At 44.0% G+C, this 19,545-nt stretch overlaps 1 protein-coding gene across 1 annotated transcript in view; it reads left to right on the plus strand.

Annotated features, from left to right (window-relative positions):
* Nucleotides 1–19,545, plus strand: part of LOC123954405 — a 62,181-nt gene that overhangs the window by 35,154 nt on the left and 7,482 nt on the right. Inside the window, 5 exon segments of the mRNA XM_046025535.1 lie at nucleotides 7,266–7,397; nucleotides 7,536–7,673; nucleotides 9,982–10,167; nucleotides 14,070–14,142; nucleotides 14,222–14,373. Coding sequence (XP_045881491.1) covers nucleotides 7,266–7,397; nucleotides 7,536–7,673; nucleotides 9,982–10,167; nucleotides 14,070–14,142; nucleotides 14,222–14,373 — 681 coding nt within the window.

Raw genomic sequence — 19,545 nt, forward strand, 5'->3', positions numbered from 1 at the left:
GGAACACGGCAGGGATGTCCATTATCACCACTGCTATTCAACATAGTACTAGAAGTCCTAGCCTCAGCAATCAGACAACAAAAAGAAATTAAAGGCATCCAAATTGGTAAAGAAGAAGTCAAACTATCACTCTTCGCAGATGATATGATACTATATGTGGAAAACCCCAAAGACTCCACTCCAAAACTGCTAGAACTTGTCCAGGAATTCAGTAAAGTGTCAGGATATAAAATCAATGCACAGAAATCAGTTGCATTTCTGTACACCAACAACAAGACTGAAGAAAGAGAAATTAAGGAGTCAATCCCATTTACAATTGTACCCAAAACTATAAGATACCTAGGAATAAACCTAACCAAAGAGACTAAGAATCTATACACAGAAAATTATAAAGTACTCATGAAAGAAATTGAGGAAGACACAAAAAAATGGAAAAATGTTCCATGCTCCTGGATTGGAAGAATAAATATTGTGAAAATGTCTATGCTACCTAAAGCAATCTACACATTTAATGCAATCCCTATCAAAATACCATCCATTTTTTTCAAAGAAATGGAACAAATAATCCTAAAATTTATATGGAACCAGAAAAGACCTCGAATAGCCAAAGGAATATTGAAGAACAAAGCCAAAGTTGGTGGCATCACAATTCCGGACTTCAAGCTCTATTACAAAGCTGTCATCATCAAGACAGCATGGCACTGGCACAAAAACAGACACATAGATCAGTGGAACAGAATAGAGAGCCCAGAAATCGACCCTCAACTCTATGGTCAACTCATCTTCGACAAAGCAGGAAAGAATGTCCAATGGAAAAAAGACAGCCTCTTCAATAAATGGTGCTGGGAAAATTGGACAGCCACATGCAGAAAAATGAAATTGGACCACTTCCTTACACCACACACGAAAATAGACTCCAAATGGATGAAGGACCTCAATGTGAGAAAGGAATCCATCCAAATCCTTGAGGAGAATGCAGGCAGCAACCTCTTCGACCTCAGCCGTAGCAACATCTTCCTAGGAACAACGGCAAAGGCAAGGGAAGCAAGGGCAAAAATGAACTATTGGGATTTCATCAAGATCAAAAGCTTTTGCACAGCAAAGGAAACAGTTAACAAAACCAAAAGACAACTGACAGAATGGGAGAAGATATTTGCAAACGACATATCAGATAAAGGGCTAGTATCCAAAATCTATAAGGAACTTAGCAAACTCAACACCCAAAGAACAAACAATCCAATCAAGAAATGGGCAGAGGACATGAACAGACATTTCTGCAAAGAAGACATCCAGATGGCCAACAGACACATGAAAAAGTGCTCCACGTCACTGGGCATCAGGGAAATACAAATCAAAACCACAATGAGATATCACCTCACACCAGTCAGAATGGCTAAAATGAACAAGTCAGGAAATGACAGATGCTGGAGAGGATGTGGAGAAAGGGGAACCCTCTTTCACTGTTGGTGGGAATGCAAGCTGGTGCAACCACTCTGGAAAACAGCATGGAGGTTCCTCAAAATGTTGAAAATAGAACTACCCTATGACCCAGCCATTGCACTACTGGGTATTTACCCTAAAGATACAAACATAGTGATCCAAAGGGGCACGTGTACCCAAATGTTTATAGCAGCAATGTCTACAATAGCCAGACTATGGAAAGAACATAGATGTCCATCAACAGATGAATGGATAAAGAAGAAGTGGTATATATACACAATGGAATACTATGCAGCCATCAAAAGAAATGAAATCTTGCCATTTGCGACGACGTGGATGGAACTAGAGAGTATCATGCTTAGTGAAATAAGTCAATCGGAGAAAGACAACTATCATATGACCTCCCTGATATGAGGACATGGAGAAGCAACATGGGGGGTTAGGGGGATAGGAGAAGAATAAATGAAACAAGATGGGATTGGGAGGGAGACAAACCATAAATGACTCTTAATCTCACAAAAGAAACTGGGGGTTGCTGGGGGGAGGTGGGATTGGGAGAGTGGGAGCGGGCTATGGACATTGGGGAGGGGAGGCGAACCATAAGAGACTATGGACTCTGAAAAACAACCTGAGGGTTTTGAAGGGTCAGGGGTGGGAGGTTGGGGGAACAGGTGGTGGGTAATGGGGAGGGCACGTTTTGCATGGAGCACTGGGTGTTGTGCAAAAAGAATGAATACTGTTACGCTGAAAAAATAAATAAAAATTTGGAAAAAAAATTTGGTAAAAGTAAAAAAAAATAAAAAATAAATAAAAAATAAAAATGCCTATTTCATAAACAGCAAAGACTGACATGGACAGGAGGAATTCTGAATTCACTTCGAAAGCACTGTCTGTCCTTGGTTGCTCTCTGCTGTTTCTCGTCTTTGTCGGCTAAATGGGCGATCAAATATCGTTCAAAATGAACCAGGGGAGAGTGAAAGATCGTCTTCATTATTAACTCAGAACCAGCGTATCTTCCTGGGGAGCCATCCAGCTCATGGAATAGGTCCCTTTAAATGTCTTACTTCTTGGAAAGTAATATTGTCTTCTCTTTCATTCCTGAAAGGATCTTTTATATGCTTTCCGCTTTAATCAAGTTATGGATGTTCGCTCCCCAGTATCCATTATGGAAACTCGGCTAGTTAGAATTAATTCAGCACTTTTGACTATCATGTACATAAAATAGAAATACCTTCTTTAAAGCTGACTTTCTTTGGTCCAATATGTCTGTATCAAGAGGGAGTTAGACCAGCCGATATCTACAGCCCAAGTTTTATGCCGTGCAAGGGGACGCTATCTTTTGGTCCAACGAGGAAGGAGAAAGCTCAGAACAAAGATTTCCATTCACCAAACCTTGGCACAGACTGCATGTTTCAGAGCAGGTGGTTCTCTAAGTTCTTTGCAAACACTCATGGACGGCATTCAGGTTCTCCAGGAATCAGCCTGGGAGCCAACAGCCTGGCTCAAAGTCCCTGTTGGCTAGGATGCCCATCGTGGGAGACCCTCACTTGTTCACATGCTAAGAAATGTCTTGAAGCATCTGCCTTTCAACTATTTGTCTTGGAGTAAAGCCTCCAATCATCCCTGGTACGACCCCTTCAATATAGCATTACCTGAGTGCTTTATTTCATATGCAAACTAAAAACAAAATCCCGGTGGGCAGAGGTGTGGGGTTTTGGCAACACCAGGCAGGGATTCCATGGGCCACCTCCGCTCCCCATGTGGGTCCTTGCACCGACAGCTCAGAGTTCAGGAGATCCCTGCTCTCCACCGCCCTGGTCTTTCCGGGTCACTGATGCTCACAGTCCAGTCCCACCTGAGGCATCCTTTCCCTAGGCTCTGAAGGTGACTGGGGTTATCTGCAGCATCTCTCTCGTCTCTGTTTCTTGCACAGGCTGCAGAATTCACTGATGCTTCTCTCATCCCAGTCACTCATCATCTTCCACGCCTGTCCTCATACAAGCCCGTGTCACTTACCTGCACTGGGACTCAGACCCATTTCCAGTCTGCCGTAGTACTTGAACCCCCAAGTCTCACTCGCAGACACTGATGGCCCCACGACAGATATTTCTACGTGTGTGGGCATGTTGTCAACGAGAAGAGGAGGAAAAAAAACACAAAGGAAAGAACTCAGACATGTAGATAATGATATCACAAATCTACGTATCACACTCCAGTTACCTGAAGGGGATCAGTTTTGTGCTTGTAGTCCCTTGAACGCCGTTTCTTACTGGCTGTCCCTTCAGTTGTCCATAATCCCTAGCCATGTAAACATTTATTCTTGGTACTTGTTTATTCCAAGGCTCACTGGTGTTTCCCTTGGGACATACAGAATTCCTTGTTCTCTTATTGCAATGCTCTGGTCTGTCCGTGTTTTGCTGGATGTCTGTCAACTACCATGAATCATGGTAAACACACAAAGCCATTACATTCTTGATTTTTTCTTGGTCCATCTCTACAGCTTCTGCTTGGTGGGTGAGAGTACGGTTTGCTGAAAACGAGGTTGTGCTATATCGTTGCTATGTCTTAATCATTCAATGAGATCGTCAGCATCAATGAATGTTCTGTCCACTTTCCAGCTCGTTTTCCAGTCAGCTGTTAACGGAGTCTCAAAGTCTGTGCTTACAGAGACCTACAGCCCTGAAGGAAACAGTTCTAGGTGTGTGGGGATTTCCCCAAAGACAAAGAACCTGAATGTATAAATGTTAAAGCATGCTATATGTAATGTTAGAAATATTGCTTTTCTCATTCTCATTTTTCCTGCCCCAATTTATTTAATACATCACATGTATTTTTGACATGAACAACTTTGCGTCTAGGAAAGTCCATGTCATTCACCTGTGTAATGCCATTTTCTGGGGTACATCTCGTAAGTTGCTTGAAATGGAGCGCATTTGGAATGTGTATTTGACGTTTTGACTGGAAATGTCACCCCAAGACACCTGTGTCCATTTGCTTAACCTCTGGACACGTATATTGAACCCTCACTCACTGGGTTTACCGGATCCCCACCCAATAACTTCAACATTGCCTCATTAAGGAGTTGTTCAGAAGGCTTATTTACAACAATATCTGATGCTCACATCTTTGGAATCAGATGCAAGTTACAGCCACGAAGTTTTCCTTAAAAGTTTTGTGGTTGTTTCCTTCCTTTCTCCTTTCCTCCTCCTCCTCCTCCTCCTCCTCCTCCTCCTCTTCCTCCTCCTGTTCTCCTGGGCCATTTTGCCTTCTATGTAATCATTGTCTTTTTCCCTCTACCCTCTTCTTTATTTCTTCCTTAATGAATGATGTCAGAAGATCTTTCAAGGATTTACAGCGATCACTAGTTGAGGGGATTAATAGTACTATGTTTTCTCCAAATACCGTGTGTAGATCGTGTTAGGTCTGAAGTTAGGTCAAGGCTAGAGCAGCCCTCTAGCATGGAGGGAGTAAATCTCACTTTTCCAGGAGTTCTGGACTCTGTCTGTCACTAGGGCCTTGAGCCTATGTTACCACGACCACACGTCAAGAGAACTTTGGGACAAAATCATCAGGTATAATTTCCTGGTCAGTGAACTCATTGTTGTCAATCAAGTGGCTCCCACTCTGACTGTCGCCATTATCTGGGGAACTGTTGGATGTACAGACTCTTGGATCTTCAGGTCTAATGAATCTGAATCGCATGAAAATGTGTACTTTGAACATGCTCCTCCTACAATTTTGGTGTCTAGCCATAGTGGTGAACCACGGATCAAGACTATAACAGACTGTCTTTTCCACATAGAAGTTGGAATTCTTTTTCCCCTGAGTATCTCAGTATTTGTGAAACATTAGCCTTCCAAAAATCTTTCCTGCTGATATTAAAATCTACTTTCTGCTCCATCAAGCAAGAGATCACTGGAAATAAAGCATAGTACAATTGTTCTGAACAGGTATCTCACTGTATTCATTATGTATTGTAGTGTAACAAAATATCCCCAAAAAACAACAGCCACTTGTTATCTTGCATTGTCTATGATTCAGGAGTCTGGCAGAGTCTTATTGGTGGTGGTTCTGCCTAAGGAATCTTAGGAGGTTGTAATCAACCTGCAGACAGGGCTGTAGAGACCTTAAACTCAACTCCCAAGCTTCCTCCCGTGGCTGTTGATGTGTCTGAGTTCTCTGCCTCTTACACTCCCCCACAGGGCTGCCTCAAGACACCCAGTTTCCTCCAGATGGGGTCAGAGGGCACGCCCCAAATGAAAGCAATGATCTCCTTGTGCTCTAATCTCAGAAGAGATAGCACATCACTTTGGTCATACTCTTCACTGGAAGAGAGTAACTCAAGCCGGCCCATTCCAAAAGGGAGAAGATCACACATGGCTGTGGATACCAGAGGGCAGGGTCCCTGGGGACATATTGGCGGCTGCCATGTTCACCACGTGTACATGAAGGGCAAACCAAAATAGCCAAGATATTTGCAACAAAAATGGATAATTGATACCTCTCAGTAATTCCAAGAATTGAAGCTGGGATCAGATAAAGATGCATGCAATTGGGTCAACCTTACATTTTCACCAGAATAATCAGCGTCCGAGGTGAGAGGTGAGTGCTTCTACATTTATGTGAGAGTCACAGGGGTGTTTAAAACATGCAAATGTGCTCCATTAACAAAGTTATAGGAAGGAAATTAAGTTGCCTGTAGAAACATTTTCATTTCAGTTTTCCTACTAAATTTTATTTGTAATTGCCAATGCTGCTGTCAATTACATTTAGACTAATTCCATGGTGTGCATTGGTAGATATGGTCCTTGCTGTTTTTGGCATCTGTTTCTGCACCGGGGATCATAGTGCACTAAATCAGATATAATTGTTTCGGATTAGCCTTTCTTCATGTGTGTGGGTTATTGTTGTCTCCCAAGCCAGAAAGAAAATACTCTGAGAATAAGAAATGGATCTTACCTAATTTTCATAACCTCCTCTCTTTTTTTAGCTGTTCCATGGACTCAAACTCAAAATTTTAAAAATAGTAATCATTTTTTTAAATGAAATTAACTTGATGTATATTTGTTTTAAAAAAAAAAGTGGACCCAAGAAAAAAAACAAAAAACAAAAAACAGTAACAGTGAAATGCCTTTAAGACAATTGATCTCAAAACCATAGGAGGCCAACTCTTTTTAGGGAACCCCAGCCCCAATAGCTCCACTCCCACTGAGATGAGTCAGCTTACGGAATACCGACTCTTCCACTGAGAACATTCAGGGACCTACGTAATCAGCACAATAAACAGCCCATGTTTACAGATATCAAAGAGCTGCCCCCAAATCCAGGATTCAAGAGAAGAGGAGCATGAAGGGAAGACCCCAGTTAGGGTCACAGCCCTCCAGCTGCTTTTCTTCTCAAGCCACCTGCTGACTTACCAGTGACCTGTCGCTGGGTCCCACCCACTCCCCTTGAAACATGATCGCTTGGAATAGCATCAATCATTTATTTTGTTCAAGAACTCTCACCCTGGGCTCCGCTGAGAGGGCTCGTCGCTGCCCTTCCTGAGACAGGAGGAAGGAGGTCCAAGGTCAAGACGACACATCCCAAGGGGGCGACTTCATAGGGCTGTCGCCTGAGCTGTGACTGCGTGTGGGAGGCCTCGCTTCTCCACGAGCTCTCACTGCAGGCCGTCTAGGCTTCTTCATAGCCTGGTCACCACTTCCAAGAGCAAGTGATGATTCATCGGGGGCCTCCAGACCTGGGTCAGCTCTGCTCCATCCCCACAGTCCACAGTGAGAAGCCGGTCTGCTCCACTGTCAAAAGTCCTTTCCCTGCCCCCAAAGAGCAGCGAAGGCAATGCCCGCCCTCTAGGACTGGAAACGCTGGGGTGCCCCCTTCCACCCGTGATCTTTCAGGAGTCTTACAGGGTGGGCAGTGAAAGCCGGAGCACTGGGCACCGCTGGGAGGAAAAGCTGGTAAGTAACTCAGACTTTAGTCCAGGATCTTTGAAGGACCCAGGAGTGAAGAAAGGCACACCAGAAATGCCCCAGCCTCTGACATTCTCAGTTATAAACTGAAAAGAGTCATGCATCCCTACCCTCACCACTTTCCAGGAGCTGAAGCAGCTGCCATGCAAAGGCAGGGGCCAAAGAGCTAGGAGGTACAGACCCCAAGATGACAAAGATGTGGAAGTTGCTCGATGCAGAATGTGTTCAACAGTGACACACGTCTTCAGTCAAGTGGACGACAAAGTGAGGTGCTCCCATCAGAGACGGAGGAATTTTAAACAGTCATTGGATAAAAATTCTACAACTGAATTTTCTAGAATTTTCAAATTAAATTAAAAACAAAGATGTTGGACAGAGCTAAGGAAGGGGCGAATGACTTGGGAGCTGTGTCTGTTGTGGATCTAGAAACTGAAGCATGGAGAGAAAACAAAGGAAGGGAAGAGACAAAGCAGAATAGTTATCCATGAGGTGGGAAAAGTGTTCAAAGAACGTGTCTTCAAGTGCTGGAAGGGGCAGGAGAGGGAAATAAGACAGAAGTGTTTGAAGTGCGGATGCTTGGTCATCATCAGACACTGACTGGCCTTGAGACCCAGGTTGGAAAAATCTCTGTAACCCCGAGTAAGATAAATACCACAAAGACCATATGTAGGTGCATTACAGTAAGGCCACTAAGACCCAAAGACCAAGAGCAAAGGAATAATTACAGGAATTGAAAGGGTTGAATCTGAATAAAAAATATGGAAGTCATAAGACAATGGGTGTATATCTTTAAATCACTGAAAGAAAGTAACTGTTAGCTTGGAATTCCATTCTCAGCAAAAACGGCTTATGGACAAGAAGCAGAATAAATTTATTGAGGGGAGCTTGGGTGGCTCAGTCGTTGGGTGTCTGCCTTCTGCTCAGGTCAGGATCCCAGGGTCCTGGGATCGAGTCCCACATCGGGCTCCCTGCTCAGCGGGGAGTCTGCTTCTTCCTCTCCCACTCCCCCTGCTTGTGTTCCCTCTCTTGCTGTCTGTCAACTAAATAAATAAAATCTTAAAAAAAAAGAATAAATTTACTGGAAAACAAAAAATGAATATAATAAATTACTAACAGACCCATACTGAACTAAAAACTGGGAAGTGTATTCATTTGATTACAGGACACAGGAGGAATGAAACAAGGAATAAAGAACACAAAACAGCATGAGTATGTGGGTAAATCTATAGAAATTTCAGAGTATAAACCAGTAACAATAACAAGGTTTGTTAGTTTCAAATATATGTCAAATTATAATACATGATCACAAAAAAACACATGATTACAATAAACTTATCCTAGGGATAAGTCCCTTTGGATGTAATACTTTAGCAAAGAGGGAAATTAACTACAAACAACTTTTTTTAAAAATTTATTTATTTCACAGAGAGAGAGATCACAAGCAGGCAGAGGCAGAGGGAGAAGCAGACTCCCCGCTGAGCAGAGAACCCAACACGGGACTCGATCCCAGGACCCTGAGATCATGACCTGAGCCGAAGACAGAGGCTTGACCCACTGGGCCACTCAGGCGCCCCAACCACAAACAACTTGATTAATTCCTCAACTCCAGGAAAATGCATATACCCTAGTGGATAAAGTAAGCTCATAAGTGAGAACTGAAGCACTGCGTTTTTCTTTCTTTCCATCAATACCTAGCTTTCTCCTTCCCACCCACTCCCTCCTGAACCACATGCCCACACAACTGTGCAAATAATGAAGCCCACATACCTGAGAATGGGCTGAGGCTGTTCATCCAGAGCTCGGTATCAGAAGGGAGTCGGCCACCACCACCTGAATTTAGCAGACACTCCAGAGCAGGTAGATAAGCTGGAGAGTTCGAGTGTGCAGAGGGAAGGTTTCAGGTGAGCCCTGAACGGGCACTGTCAGGCAGCTTCACTAGAGGAAGGACACTCACTTTGACTGGTTAAGAGAGTGTATCTAGCTTTTACCAGTTGAGTTGAGTAGGAAGTGGGGGCAGAGCTTTGGGAAGACGACAGTTAATCAAGTCCAGAATATTGAAGATCACTGTCCACACGGTTGCTGCTTGGCTTTCTGGATGGAGTTGCCATGGAAACCGTGGTCTGGGAGTCTCCCCCCCCAGGAGGAGAGAAAGGGTGTAGGGGCTCCAGGCAGAGGACAGGGAAGGGCAGAGCCTGGGGCAGAAATGGGCTGGGCTTGTTCCAGAAACAGAAGTGGACAGGGTGGCCAGAGCCTGGACAGGGTGGTCAGAGCCTGACCATGCTTTCCTAGGACAGTTTCTCAGGCAGCGTCAAAGCCCTTCAATTCCAAAACAGTCACAGGGTATGGAGAGCGTTGGAAAATGTTCTTGCATTTTTTTTTCCTAATGGGCTTTCATTTGGATCCAGGTAGGAAGGTCAGAAAGTTTACAGAAGCTGCAGGTGGACCAGGCGGGATCCCAGAAGCAATGAGGATTTCCTGCATCTTTTGTCTGACAGTTGCTCCTAAAGACAATTAAAACCATCCTAGTGGGGATGTGTCTGTTCTGTTTACGATCCATGATTTCATCCACTAGGCAGTAGATAGACCTAAAGCAAGCCCATGTGGTCCTGAGCTTACTTCTGGGCGAGAGGACGCTGACCTCCACTTTCTTGCCCCAGTGGGCGTGTCCCAGCTCTGGAAGCTCCATGCGCACGTCCCTTTTGGAAATGCTGATTTCATGTTTTTTTGCAGTCCACCGCTGGAACTTTCCGTGAGGCTGGTAACATCATGCTTCTTTTCTAACCAAGTTAAGCTCCATTTTATCTCAATAATCCAGTTTAGCTGGACTCCCACAGAAACCGAGCTCCCCTGTCATGAGGGAAGGAGCAGCCACGGAGAGCACACAAAGATGAATGTAATTATGGGACTTGCTAAGGTTGGCGGAAGGTGAAATGTGTTGAAAAGCTGCCATGCTCATCTACGGAAAGAAAAACATCACATCTACACGTGACATCTTAGAGGCTTAAGAACAGGATCAGATTTGGGGGAATTTGAACACTGACCACGTAGCTGATGATATTAATGACTTACTTTTTATTTTATTTAAGGATGATAATGGTATTATAATAAGGTTTTAAAAAGAGAGAGCCCAGGGCACCTGGGTGGCCAGTGGGTTAAGCCTCTGTCTTCAGCTCAGGTCATGATCTCAGGGTCCTGGGATCGAGCCCCACGGGGGGCTCTCTTGTCAGCGGGGAGCCTGCTTCACTTCCTCTCTCTGACTGCCTCTCTGCCTGCCTGTGATCTCTGTCTGTCGAATAAATAAATAAAATCTTTAAAAAGAGAGAGAGAGACCCAATGTTCTTATTACACATAAGGGAGTCTTCGCGAATGAAATAAAACAACTCTGGAGAGATTTTTGAACCCTTGCAAAAATTCCTCATCCCATTTTCTTTGCAAATTTCATTCCATTGGTTTGTTTCTTCTTGGCAGGAGTACGCTGACCTGGCCACTCCGACGTCTGGAATTCAACTCAGTAACTCAAGGCCGCAGAGTGAGATCAGAGCCATCGTACTTTCCCTCCAAACTTCGAACACCTCCTTCAGGAATTCGCCCACTTTTAGACACTTGATCCAGAGTTTCCTTCTGAGTCTACGACAGACCTTTTATAACCCATTTTGAATCCGGTTTACAACAGAAGCTTCCAAATGGACTGGTTGGCCACAATGAGAAATCTTGATTGAAAGAAGACCTCTGGCTTTAATAATAAAAGAACTCGGTGCAAGGCTGTGCTTCCCTGGCTCCATTCAGTTACAAAGTGTCCTCTCCAAGCCTCAGAACTTTGTACAAAAGAGACAATAATACAAGAATACACCTCCCCACGCATACACACACACACACACACCGGGCTCTTGGGAGGACCTCATCAATACATCTTAGCATCACTACCCAGACCTAGTGAACTTCTTTGTAAATGACACCTGTTCCCACTGTTCAAGGGGAGCAGTTGAAACCCCGAATTTGGCTAAAGAAAACATCCTTTGTCTACCTGAGACTGGAATTGTGAGCCAAACTGCTTTTGATAGCAAACGAAGGTGGGTTTATTCCTCCGGAAGGTGCGCCGCGTCCGAGTCCAGTGGCCCCGGTTTTTGTGTGCCTGATGGGCGTTGCCTTGTGACTCTGGAAGGGACGCCTGTGTCTTGTGGGTTTTAGGCGTTACTTACTTGGAAGCCCAAACCACATAGCCCTTTAGAGTTTCAGGACTGGTCAGGGTAGACTCCTTTAGGAAAATACATGGTAAGAGGAGTCCCCTTCTGTTCTGCTTCCCTGACTCTATAGCCTTGTGTCCATTACCTGCTTTCTTGTCGATGAAGCTCATTGGAACAAAGGTGTCGGCGACACGGGGAGGGAAACGTGCTGGTGGGGATCAGAGTGGGGCTCACCCTCACCCAAACCTCCCCATTGTCTCGATAACATTTCCTCCTTCTCCTCTGCAGGTGCCTACTCCAGGAATCATTGTGATGGACCCTCCCCACCTTCCAGAGATGTCATTACAGAATCTGTAGTCTCCCTGCTGGGAAAGGATGTCGATATTTTGTCACGGGCTGTCCCAGGAAAGAGCTCATACTGTTACTCCCCCCTCTTAACTGGCTGCCTTGTCATCCGGCCTGGAATGTTGGCAGACAGCGTGCATGGAGCTGGTTTAACTAATGGGTTCCCTCCCTCCCCCCACCCCTGGGGGAAGAATGTCTTCTCGGAGGGGGTCATGTTCTTCCCAGGAAGGGTAATGGGTTGGCAGTTAAAATGTAAGAGTGCGTGTCTTTTTCAAAATAGGAAACCCTTTGGTTAATTACAAAACAAATCTTAGGATGGAAAAATTTAAGATGCTATGAAAGTAGAAGGTAGGAGAAAGTGCTCCACCGAGTGTATTCACCGTGAATAAAATTGTCTGTGTCCTTAATTTTCTCTGTGCCTTTTAACCACATTGTGCTTTTACTGATTTGTTTTGGATTCTGTCCCCTACTCAGTACCAAATACAAACGCTTTCTATGTGATGACACGTTCTTCACAAATCTATTATTGACGCTGAGAAACATTTTCTCTGGAATTTTGACAGAATGAAGGAGTCTCCCACTTGGGGGTCTTTGGCTAGGTTTTGATAATTCGGTATTACGTGTACCCATAGAAACAAGCCACGTCCTCAGACGCTCGCCTGTGTCTGGGATTGTGTTAAGTGGTTCACGTATCTTATCACACAGGGTCTGGGAGAGCTCCGTTCTGGTTCCTCAGCCGTCACTCTATGGTCATCTTCGGGAAGACCATGGCGTGGAGCTCAGAGAACAACCCACACTCAGCTTTAAAAGACCCGGCACCTGTTCCCCCATCAAGAGGCTTTATGTGCAGCGATGCTGATGAAAACCAAACATCGTGGCCCCAGAGCTGGTCTTCTCCCCAGAACCCTGCCCTTCAAACACTGGTCACGGGGTATTACTGACCTCAACAAAGTTGAATGGGTTAGCGTCAACTTTCAGGAATTAGAATAGACTAGGGCATGACAGAACAGAATACAATATGGGCTAAGAAATGTCCCAGCCTTTGTAGGTGGTGAGGGTGTGGATTGTCTGCTTCAGCGTGAAAGTGTGTAATCATGGACTGCGTCCGGGTATAAAATGTGTGTCTTAGTCTGGGTCTCAGTAAAACATGTTTCAACACTCACCTTTCCGGGGCTGATACCATGAAATTGCTGGTGTTCATTCTTAAAAGCAGAGGACAGCCACATCTGAGTGACATGGATGATGGTTTTATTTTGTTTGTTTAGTTTTCTAAACTAAACAATTAATTAACATTAATGTATTATCAGTTTCAAAGGTAGAGGTCAGTGGTTCATGAATTGCATAGAACACCCAGTGCTCATTCCATCCCCTGCCCTCCTTAATGTCCATCTCCCAGTGACCCCATCCCCCTACCCACCTCCTGTCCAGCCACCCTCAGTTTGTTTCCTATGATTAAGAGTCTCTTATGGTTTGTCTCCCTCTCTGGATGATGTTTTTTAAAAAAGAAACACGGACCCTTGGTATTTGGCATTAAAATATTTTTTAGTTGTAACACACACACATACCCCACATATAATAAGCTAAGCCATGTTTTCCTCATGCTTTCCTAATGAATATATGACTCATGAGCTCGTTCTGTCCTCACCAAGCCCACGGAGCTGGTACCACACTTACCTTCAATTTGCAGAGGACGGAACTGAGCCACGGGAAGGGAAAGCGATGATCTGAAATTCTAGTATTTAGGAAGTGGTGGAGCCAGACATCCAACAAAGGCAGAGAGCCTATGTTCTTCACCCTGGTCACTCTGGTCTCCTCGGCCAAGCTTCATGACTGACCTTGTAAATATGTAGAAGGGAGATGGAGGAGAATAGGCTTAATAATCTTGCCATCATCAGGTCAGTTTGTTTCTAAAGTGATAGGCACCAGGTCTTGGGGAAAGGGTGATGGTGTCATATTTACGCTGAACAACCTCTCCAAGACCTCACCAGCACCAGTGAGAAGAACTCAGGTGTCACCTGTGAACTTGGTGGGAGTGTGCGCATAGCGATTAGTAATGTCTGCCACGGGTGCAGGATGAGAGCATGGAGACACGGATGTCACAGGTGACATGCCCTTTATTCTTTCATTAAAGCCAGACTTACTGAAGGCCTGGATTGTGGCTGGTGCTGTTCCAGGTCTGGAAGAGGCGGCGGTGAGCAAAGAAGGTAAAGAAGCTTCCCTTCGAAAGGCAGAGATTAAAGACCGATCACGAAATGGACACTGAAACACATCATAAATTTTCAGGTCCCGGGACGGAAGTAAAGCCGCGCACAAGAGAGCCGGCCCAGAGCTGGACCGCAGGCGTGGAAGGTTCCAGAGCTGATAAAGAGCTAATTTCACAGGCCAGGAAAAAGGAGGAAGTCAGCCAGCAGCTACTTGTAGGACAAGCATTCCAGGTGGGAGGAACAGCAGAAGGAACATGCTTGAAGGAAAAGCCAAAACCTGCCCTAAGCCTTCCAGCCGTCTGTTTGTAGGTTCAAGGTGTATAAGGAGTTCGGAGGAGGGCACGGCACAGTGGGAACATGTACCTGGGGAGAGAAGGGCATGGCGGAGGAAGAGAGCCTTTCCCTCTCTCCTTTGTCCACTCAAAGTGGCCTCAGGATCACTCGTGAGAGGCATGTACTGCTTTTTTTAAAGGATTAAAATGCTTGATCCATAGTATACGTGTCATCTCAGTGAAGAACACACACCACGGCAAGATTTTGAGTTCCTTCTAAGTATCACTAGAGTGCTGGCCAAGCTGAGATGGGCTAGGTTCCTGTGGCTACAGATGAAGCACAGAAGGAGGTCATGGTAAACAGGAAAGTATGTCAGATCGTATGAAACCATCCACTTGGGTCATGTGCTTCCGTGGGGCAGTGCTTCCCAAGTAGGAGTGATATCTCCCTCCCACCCCCTCCCCAAGAGAGAATCGGGAATGTACAGAATGTAGGATGCCACAATTTGAAGGTGCTACTGGCCTCTAGTGGGTAAAGGCCAGGGATGGCATGAACGTCTTACACTGCACAAGGCAGCCCCGCAACAAAGAGTCATCTGTCAATAGAGCCAAGATTAAGAAACCCTGAGCTAGGCAAAGGCGTCATCAACAAATGGACACTGAATGCCTTTGCTCTGCTCTGATCGTCAGATGCTGTTGCTACGGAGACCAGGTGAAGCGTGCATGCAAATTCAGGGGCTGTGCAGACATTTCAAGGTCAGGGTGAGGGAAAAGGACACCGAGGGAATGAAACTGCAGAGACACAACTAACAAGCAGGGATCCACAGGTGCTGACTATCTTCATCTATCACACTTGAAGAATGCGTGGGAGAGCCCCACCCCGCAGAGAGGGGAACCCCCCCCCGCCCGAGAGGGGAACGCCTGATGTGTCAGCTTCCATGTTCACCCGAGAACCGCGGTGGGGAGGACTGCCTTGCTCTCCCCTCTCACCACACTCAGGGGGGACCCTGGGTCTAAGAACCCTTCAGAGAGCTCAGTCATCACAAATTGAGATATTTCAAAACACGGATGGAAAGGTGGTTCGGAAATGCAGAAGGAGCTAGAGAGGTTGCTAATTGGATAACATATCTATTGTGACATTTCTTCTTGCAGTAAATTTCATATTGAGGCAATCACCTTGAGTGTTGTTCCTTTCTGGTTTCAATTCTCTGGTGTTTGACCTTGTCATTACTTTTGAGAAGGCTTTAAAAACAGCAACAACAACACCTGATGTTGACCATTCTACCAAAGACACCGAAAAAGCATGGCCATTTTCCCGGAGCATTATTCCTTCTGGATGGGACAATCAAGGCACATCTGTTCATGACCCAACAGTTGATCTAATAAGGATTTACATCCAGTAGTGTATTATGGAGTTACGAAAGCTAATTCCAGTTAAAGTACTGTGTCTGCCTTCTACCCGCCAGGATTTACTGGTTATGAGCATGATGAGGAGTGAGGCTGAGAAGCGCCACAGAGGTCCTAGCCTCAACAGAAGCCAGGGAGTGATTTCAACAGTATCATGAGGACGAGGAGACAAAAATTGGAGTTCACGGCCATCCAGGCAGCTAGAATCTCGAAGGCTAGATTCAAAAGAGAAGGGGAAACAGAGAAATGAGACTGGTGCTCAGAAGCTCCTCTTAAGATGTTTGAAAGTGCTTTATCTACAGACTGAAAAGGCAAGGAGATAAGCATTAAGAAAACTACCTCGAGGCACAGACGGATCCAACTCTCGAACCCAGTGATAAAGAAGAAATCTTAAAAGCAGCTAGAGGAAAAAAAAAAAGCCACATTAAGTCGAGTAGAAGAAAAATAAAGATGAGGACAGATTTCTTGTCAGAGACAAGCCAAGAAGGAAAATGGTGAAATCACATCCTTAAAAGATTGAAAAAAAAAAAAAAAAAAAAAGAAGTCAGCCTAGGGCTGAAGAAGAGATAACGGTCCCCAAATAGAGTCACTTGTTGCTAGGCCCACATCACCAAACCAAGATTTAACCCCTAACCTGATGGCAGTTTTCAGCCTCTCCCAGGAATGTAATTTTAATCAGGCAGTCTGGAGTTTCGTGGTCAGCACTAATGAGGTGATCCGCCGGAGAGACCCTTGTCATCCCCCAAAGGAAGGTGACCTTGCCTAAAACAATCCAGTCTTTCCCAACAGCTTCCTTGTCTTACCGCCTTCTGCCTATAAAACTCTTGCCTTTTGCACAGCAATTCAGAGCTCTCTCTCTGCCAGCTAGATGGGAGGCTGCTTAACATGTACCATTGAAGATAGCCAATAAGATCTCTAAAATTTACTCAGTGATTTTTGTTTTTTTAACACTAGAATTCTATCCTCAGAAAAATATCATAAAATCAAACGTGAGATAAGGACTTCTTTAGACTTAAAGTTGCTTAAAGAATCTGTTGCTATCAGACCTAGATTATGAAGAATGTTAATGGAAATTCCTTAGGCAGAAAGGAAATGATTCCAGAAGGAAATGTGGGTACATACAGCAGGGTAAAGGGCACTAGAAATGGTTACTTCATGGGCAACTATATTAGAGATTTTTTTTTATTATTCTCTTTTAAAAATAATCAACCATTGAAACCAATATAAGGACATCATATTCTGGGGTTTAGAACATAGACAAAAGTAAAATGTATGAAAATAATTGCAAGAAGTTTAGAAGGGAGAAATAGAAGTACACGGTTTTAGGTTTTTATATTGAACGCGAAAGTTTATAGGTGCTTGAAAGGACAAGTGTACCTTCACTTTACTGTACTTTGCAGATACGGTGTCTTTAAAATGGACAGTTGGTAGCAATCTGGTGTCAAGCACGTCTGTCAGCAAAATTTTTCCATCTCAAGTCTCTGTGTCACATTTTGGCTAGTCTAATACTGTTTTGAAGTTTTTAATGATTATTATATCTGTGATGGTGAGCTGTGATCAGTGACTATGAGTCACTCACTCCACTTAAAAGTCAGATATGTTTACATTGGGTATTAAAGCAAAACCCAGCTTTGTGCTACCTATCTGAAAACTGGCTTAATATTTAAGACAATAGGTTAAAATGCTGAAGAACTTTTAAAAATTCTGTTAACACTAAACAAAATAAAACCAGAGTAGGTATATGAATCGTCGACAAAGTATATTTTAGAGCAGAGGATATAACCATGGATAGAGAAATTTATTTTATAACAATCAAGGAGTTAATACATGAATAGGACATAATAACCCTCAGTACTATGCATCTGATATCAGAATTTCAAAATACATAAAGGAAATTCTGAAAAGACCAGGAAGAGAATTGGACAAATTCACAGTTATAATCAGAGATTACAGTCCCCCTTTCAAGAACTGATTGAACAAGCAGACAGAAAATCAGCAAGAATGGTAGGCTCAAACAACGCCAACGATCGACTTGACCCAGATGACACAGAACGGTCCGTTCACAAGCACCAGAATACACATTCTAGTGCATGTTGGATACTTACCAAATTAGTTCATACCTAGGTACATAAAGCAAGTTTTGATGAATATAAAAGCATTAATGAAATGCAAAGGGGATGTTGTGAACCAAATAGAATTTAATTTGTGAGCAATAACAGAAAGACTTTGGGAAATTCCCAAATATTTAGTAATAAAATAACCCCTTCTCAGTAATCCAAGGGTCAAAGGGAAAACAATCAAATCCATAATAAACAAATTGATAAACTGTGCCTCATTAAAATGATAAGCTTCTGCTTCTTATAAGACACTATTAAGAAAAGGAAAACACAAGCCACAGACTGGGTGAAAGCATTTCCACATTGTGAATCTGGCCAAGGATTTACATCTGGAATATAAAGAACGCTCAAGACTCAATAAGAAAGGGGCGCCTGGGTGGCTCAGTGGGTTAAAGCCTCTGCCTTCGGCTCAGGTCATGATCCCAGGGTCCTGGGATGGAGCCCCGCATCGGGCTCTCTGCTCAGCAAGAAGCCTGCTTCCCTCTCTCTCTCTCTGCCTGCCTCTCTGCCTACTTGTGATCTCTGTCTGTCAAATAAATAAATAAAATCTTAAAAAAAAAGACTCAATAAGAAAATAAACAACCCAATTAAAAAATGGGGAAAAGGTTGGAACAGATGCTTTGCCAACCAACATACATGGATAGCAAGAACATGAAAAGACATTCAGCATCATTAGTCATTAGGAAAATGAAAATGAGAGCAAAGAGTACTAGACGACCATTCAAATGGCTAACATGAAAATCCTGGCCATACTGATGTGAGGAGGCAGAGGAACTGAAGGCGATGTGTAAAATACTACGACCAGCCCAAAATACACTTTGGCGATTTCTTACAAAGTTAAACACACATTTACCGTATGACCCAACAATCCAAATTTTAGGCATTTACCCAAAATAAATGAGATATACCCAGACACAGCCACTTGCCCATAAACATTTATTGCAACTTTATTTGAGATAAATTGGGAACAACCCAAATGTTTGTCAACAGGTTAATGGAGAAGCAGTCTGAGCTGTATCTGTACGATGGATACAGAGTAGCAAAAAAGCGAGTGAACTATTGCTGTATGGGACAACATAGATGGATACAAAATAAATGGGCACGTGAAATCATCCAGACCAAAGCCTGGGAACTCATACTGACTTATTCCTTTAGGTGATTTTCAAGGAAAATGCAGGCTAATCCAGAGTGGCAAAAGGTAGACGGAGGGTTGCCAAGGGAAGGGTTACAAAGGGACCTGAGACATCTTCAGCAACTGATGGATATTTTTGTGTGTTCTGAGGGTGCTGCCGCGGGGGTATATGGACCTGGGGTGCCTGGCTGGCTCGGCTGGAGGAGCATGTGATTCTTGATATTGGGGTCATGAATTTGAGCCCCACATTGGGTGTAGAGTTTACTAAAAATAATAACAATAATAATGAACTTTTTAAAAAGGGTGCCTTTTAATTTTTAATTTTTTTTTAATTTATTTGAGAGAGAGAGAGAGCATGAGAGGAGAGAAAGTCAGAGGGAGAAGCAGACTCCCCGTGGAGCTGGAAGCCTGATGTGGCTCTCGATCCTGGAACTCCAGGATCATGACCTGAGCCGAAGGCAGTTGCCTAACCAAC

The sequence above is a fragment of the Meles meles genome, chromosome 12 (assembly GCF_922984935.1).
Source record: "Meles meles chromosome 12, mMelMel3.1 paternal haplotype, whole genome shotgun sequence".
In the NCBI taxonomy this organism is placed as follows: domain Eukaryota; kingdom Metazoa; phylum Chordata; class Mammalia; order Carnivora; family Mustelidae; genus Meles; species Meles meles.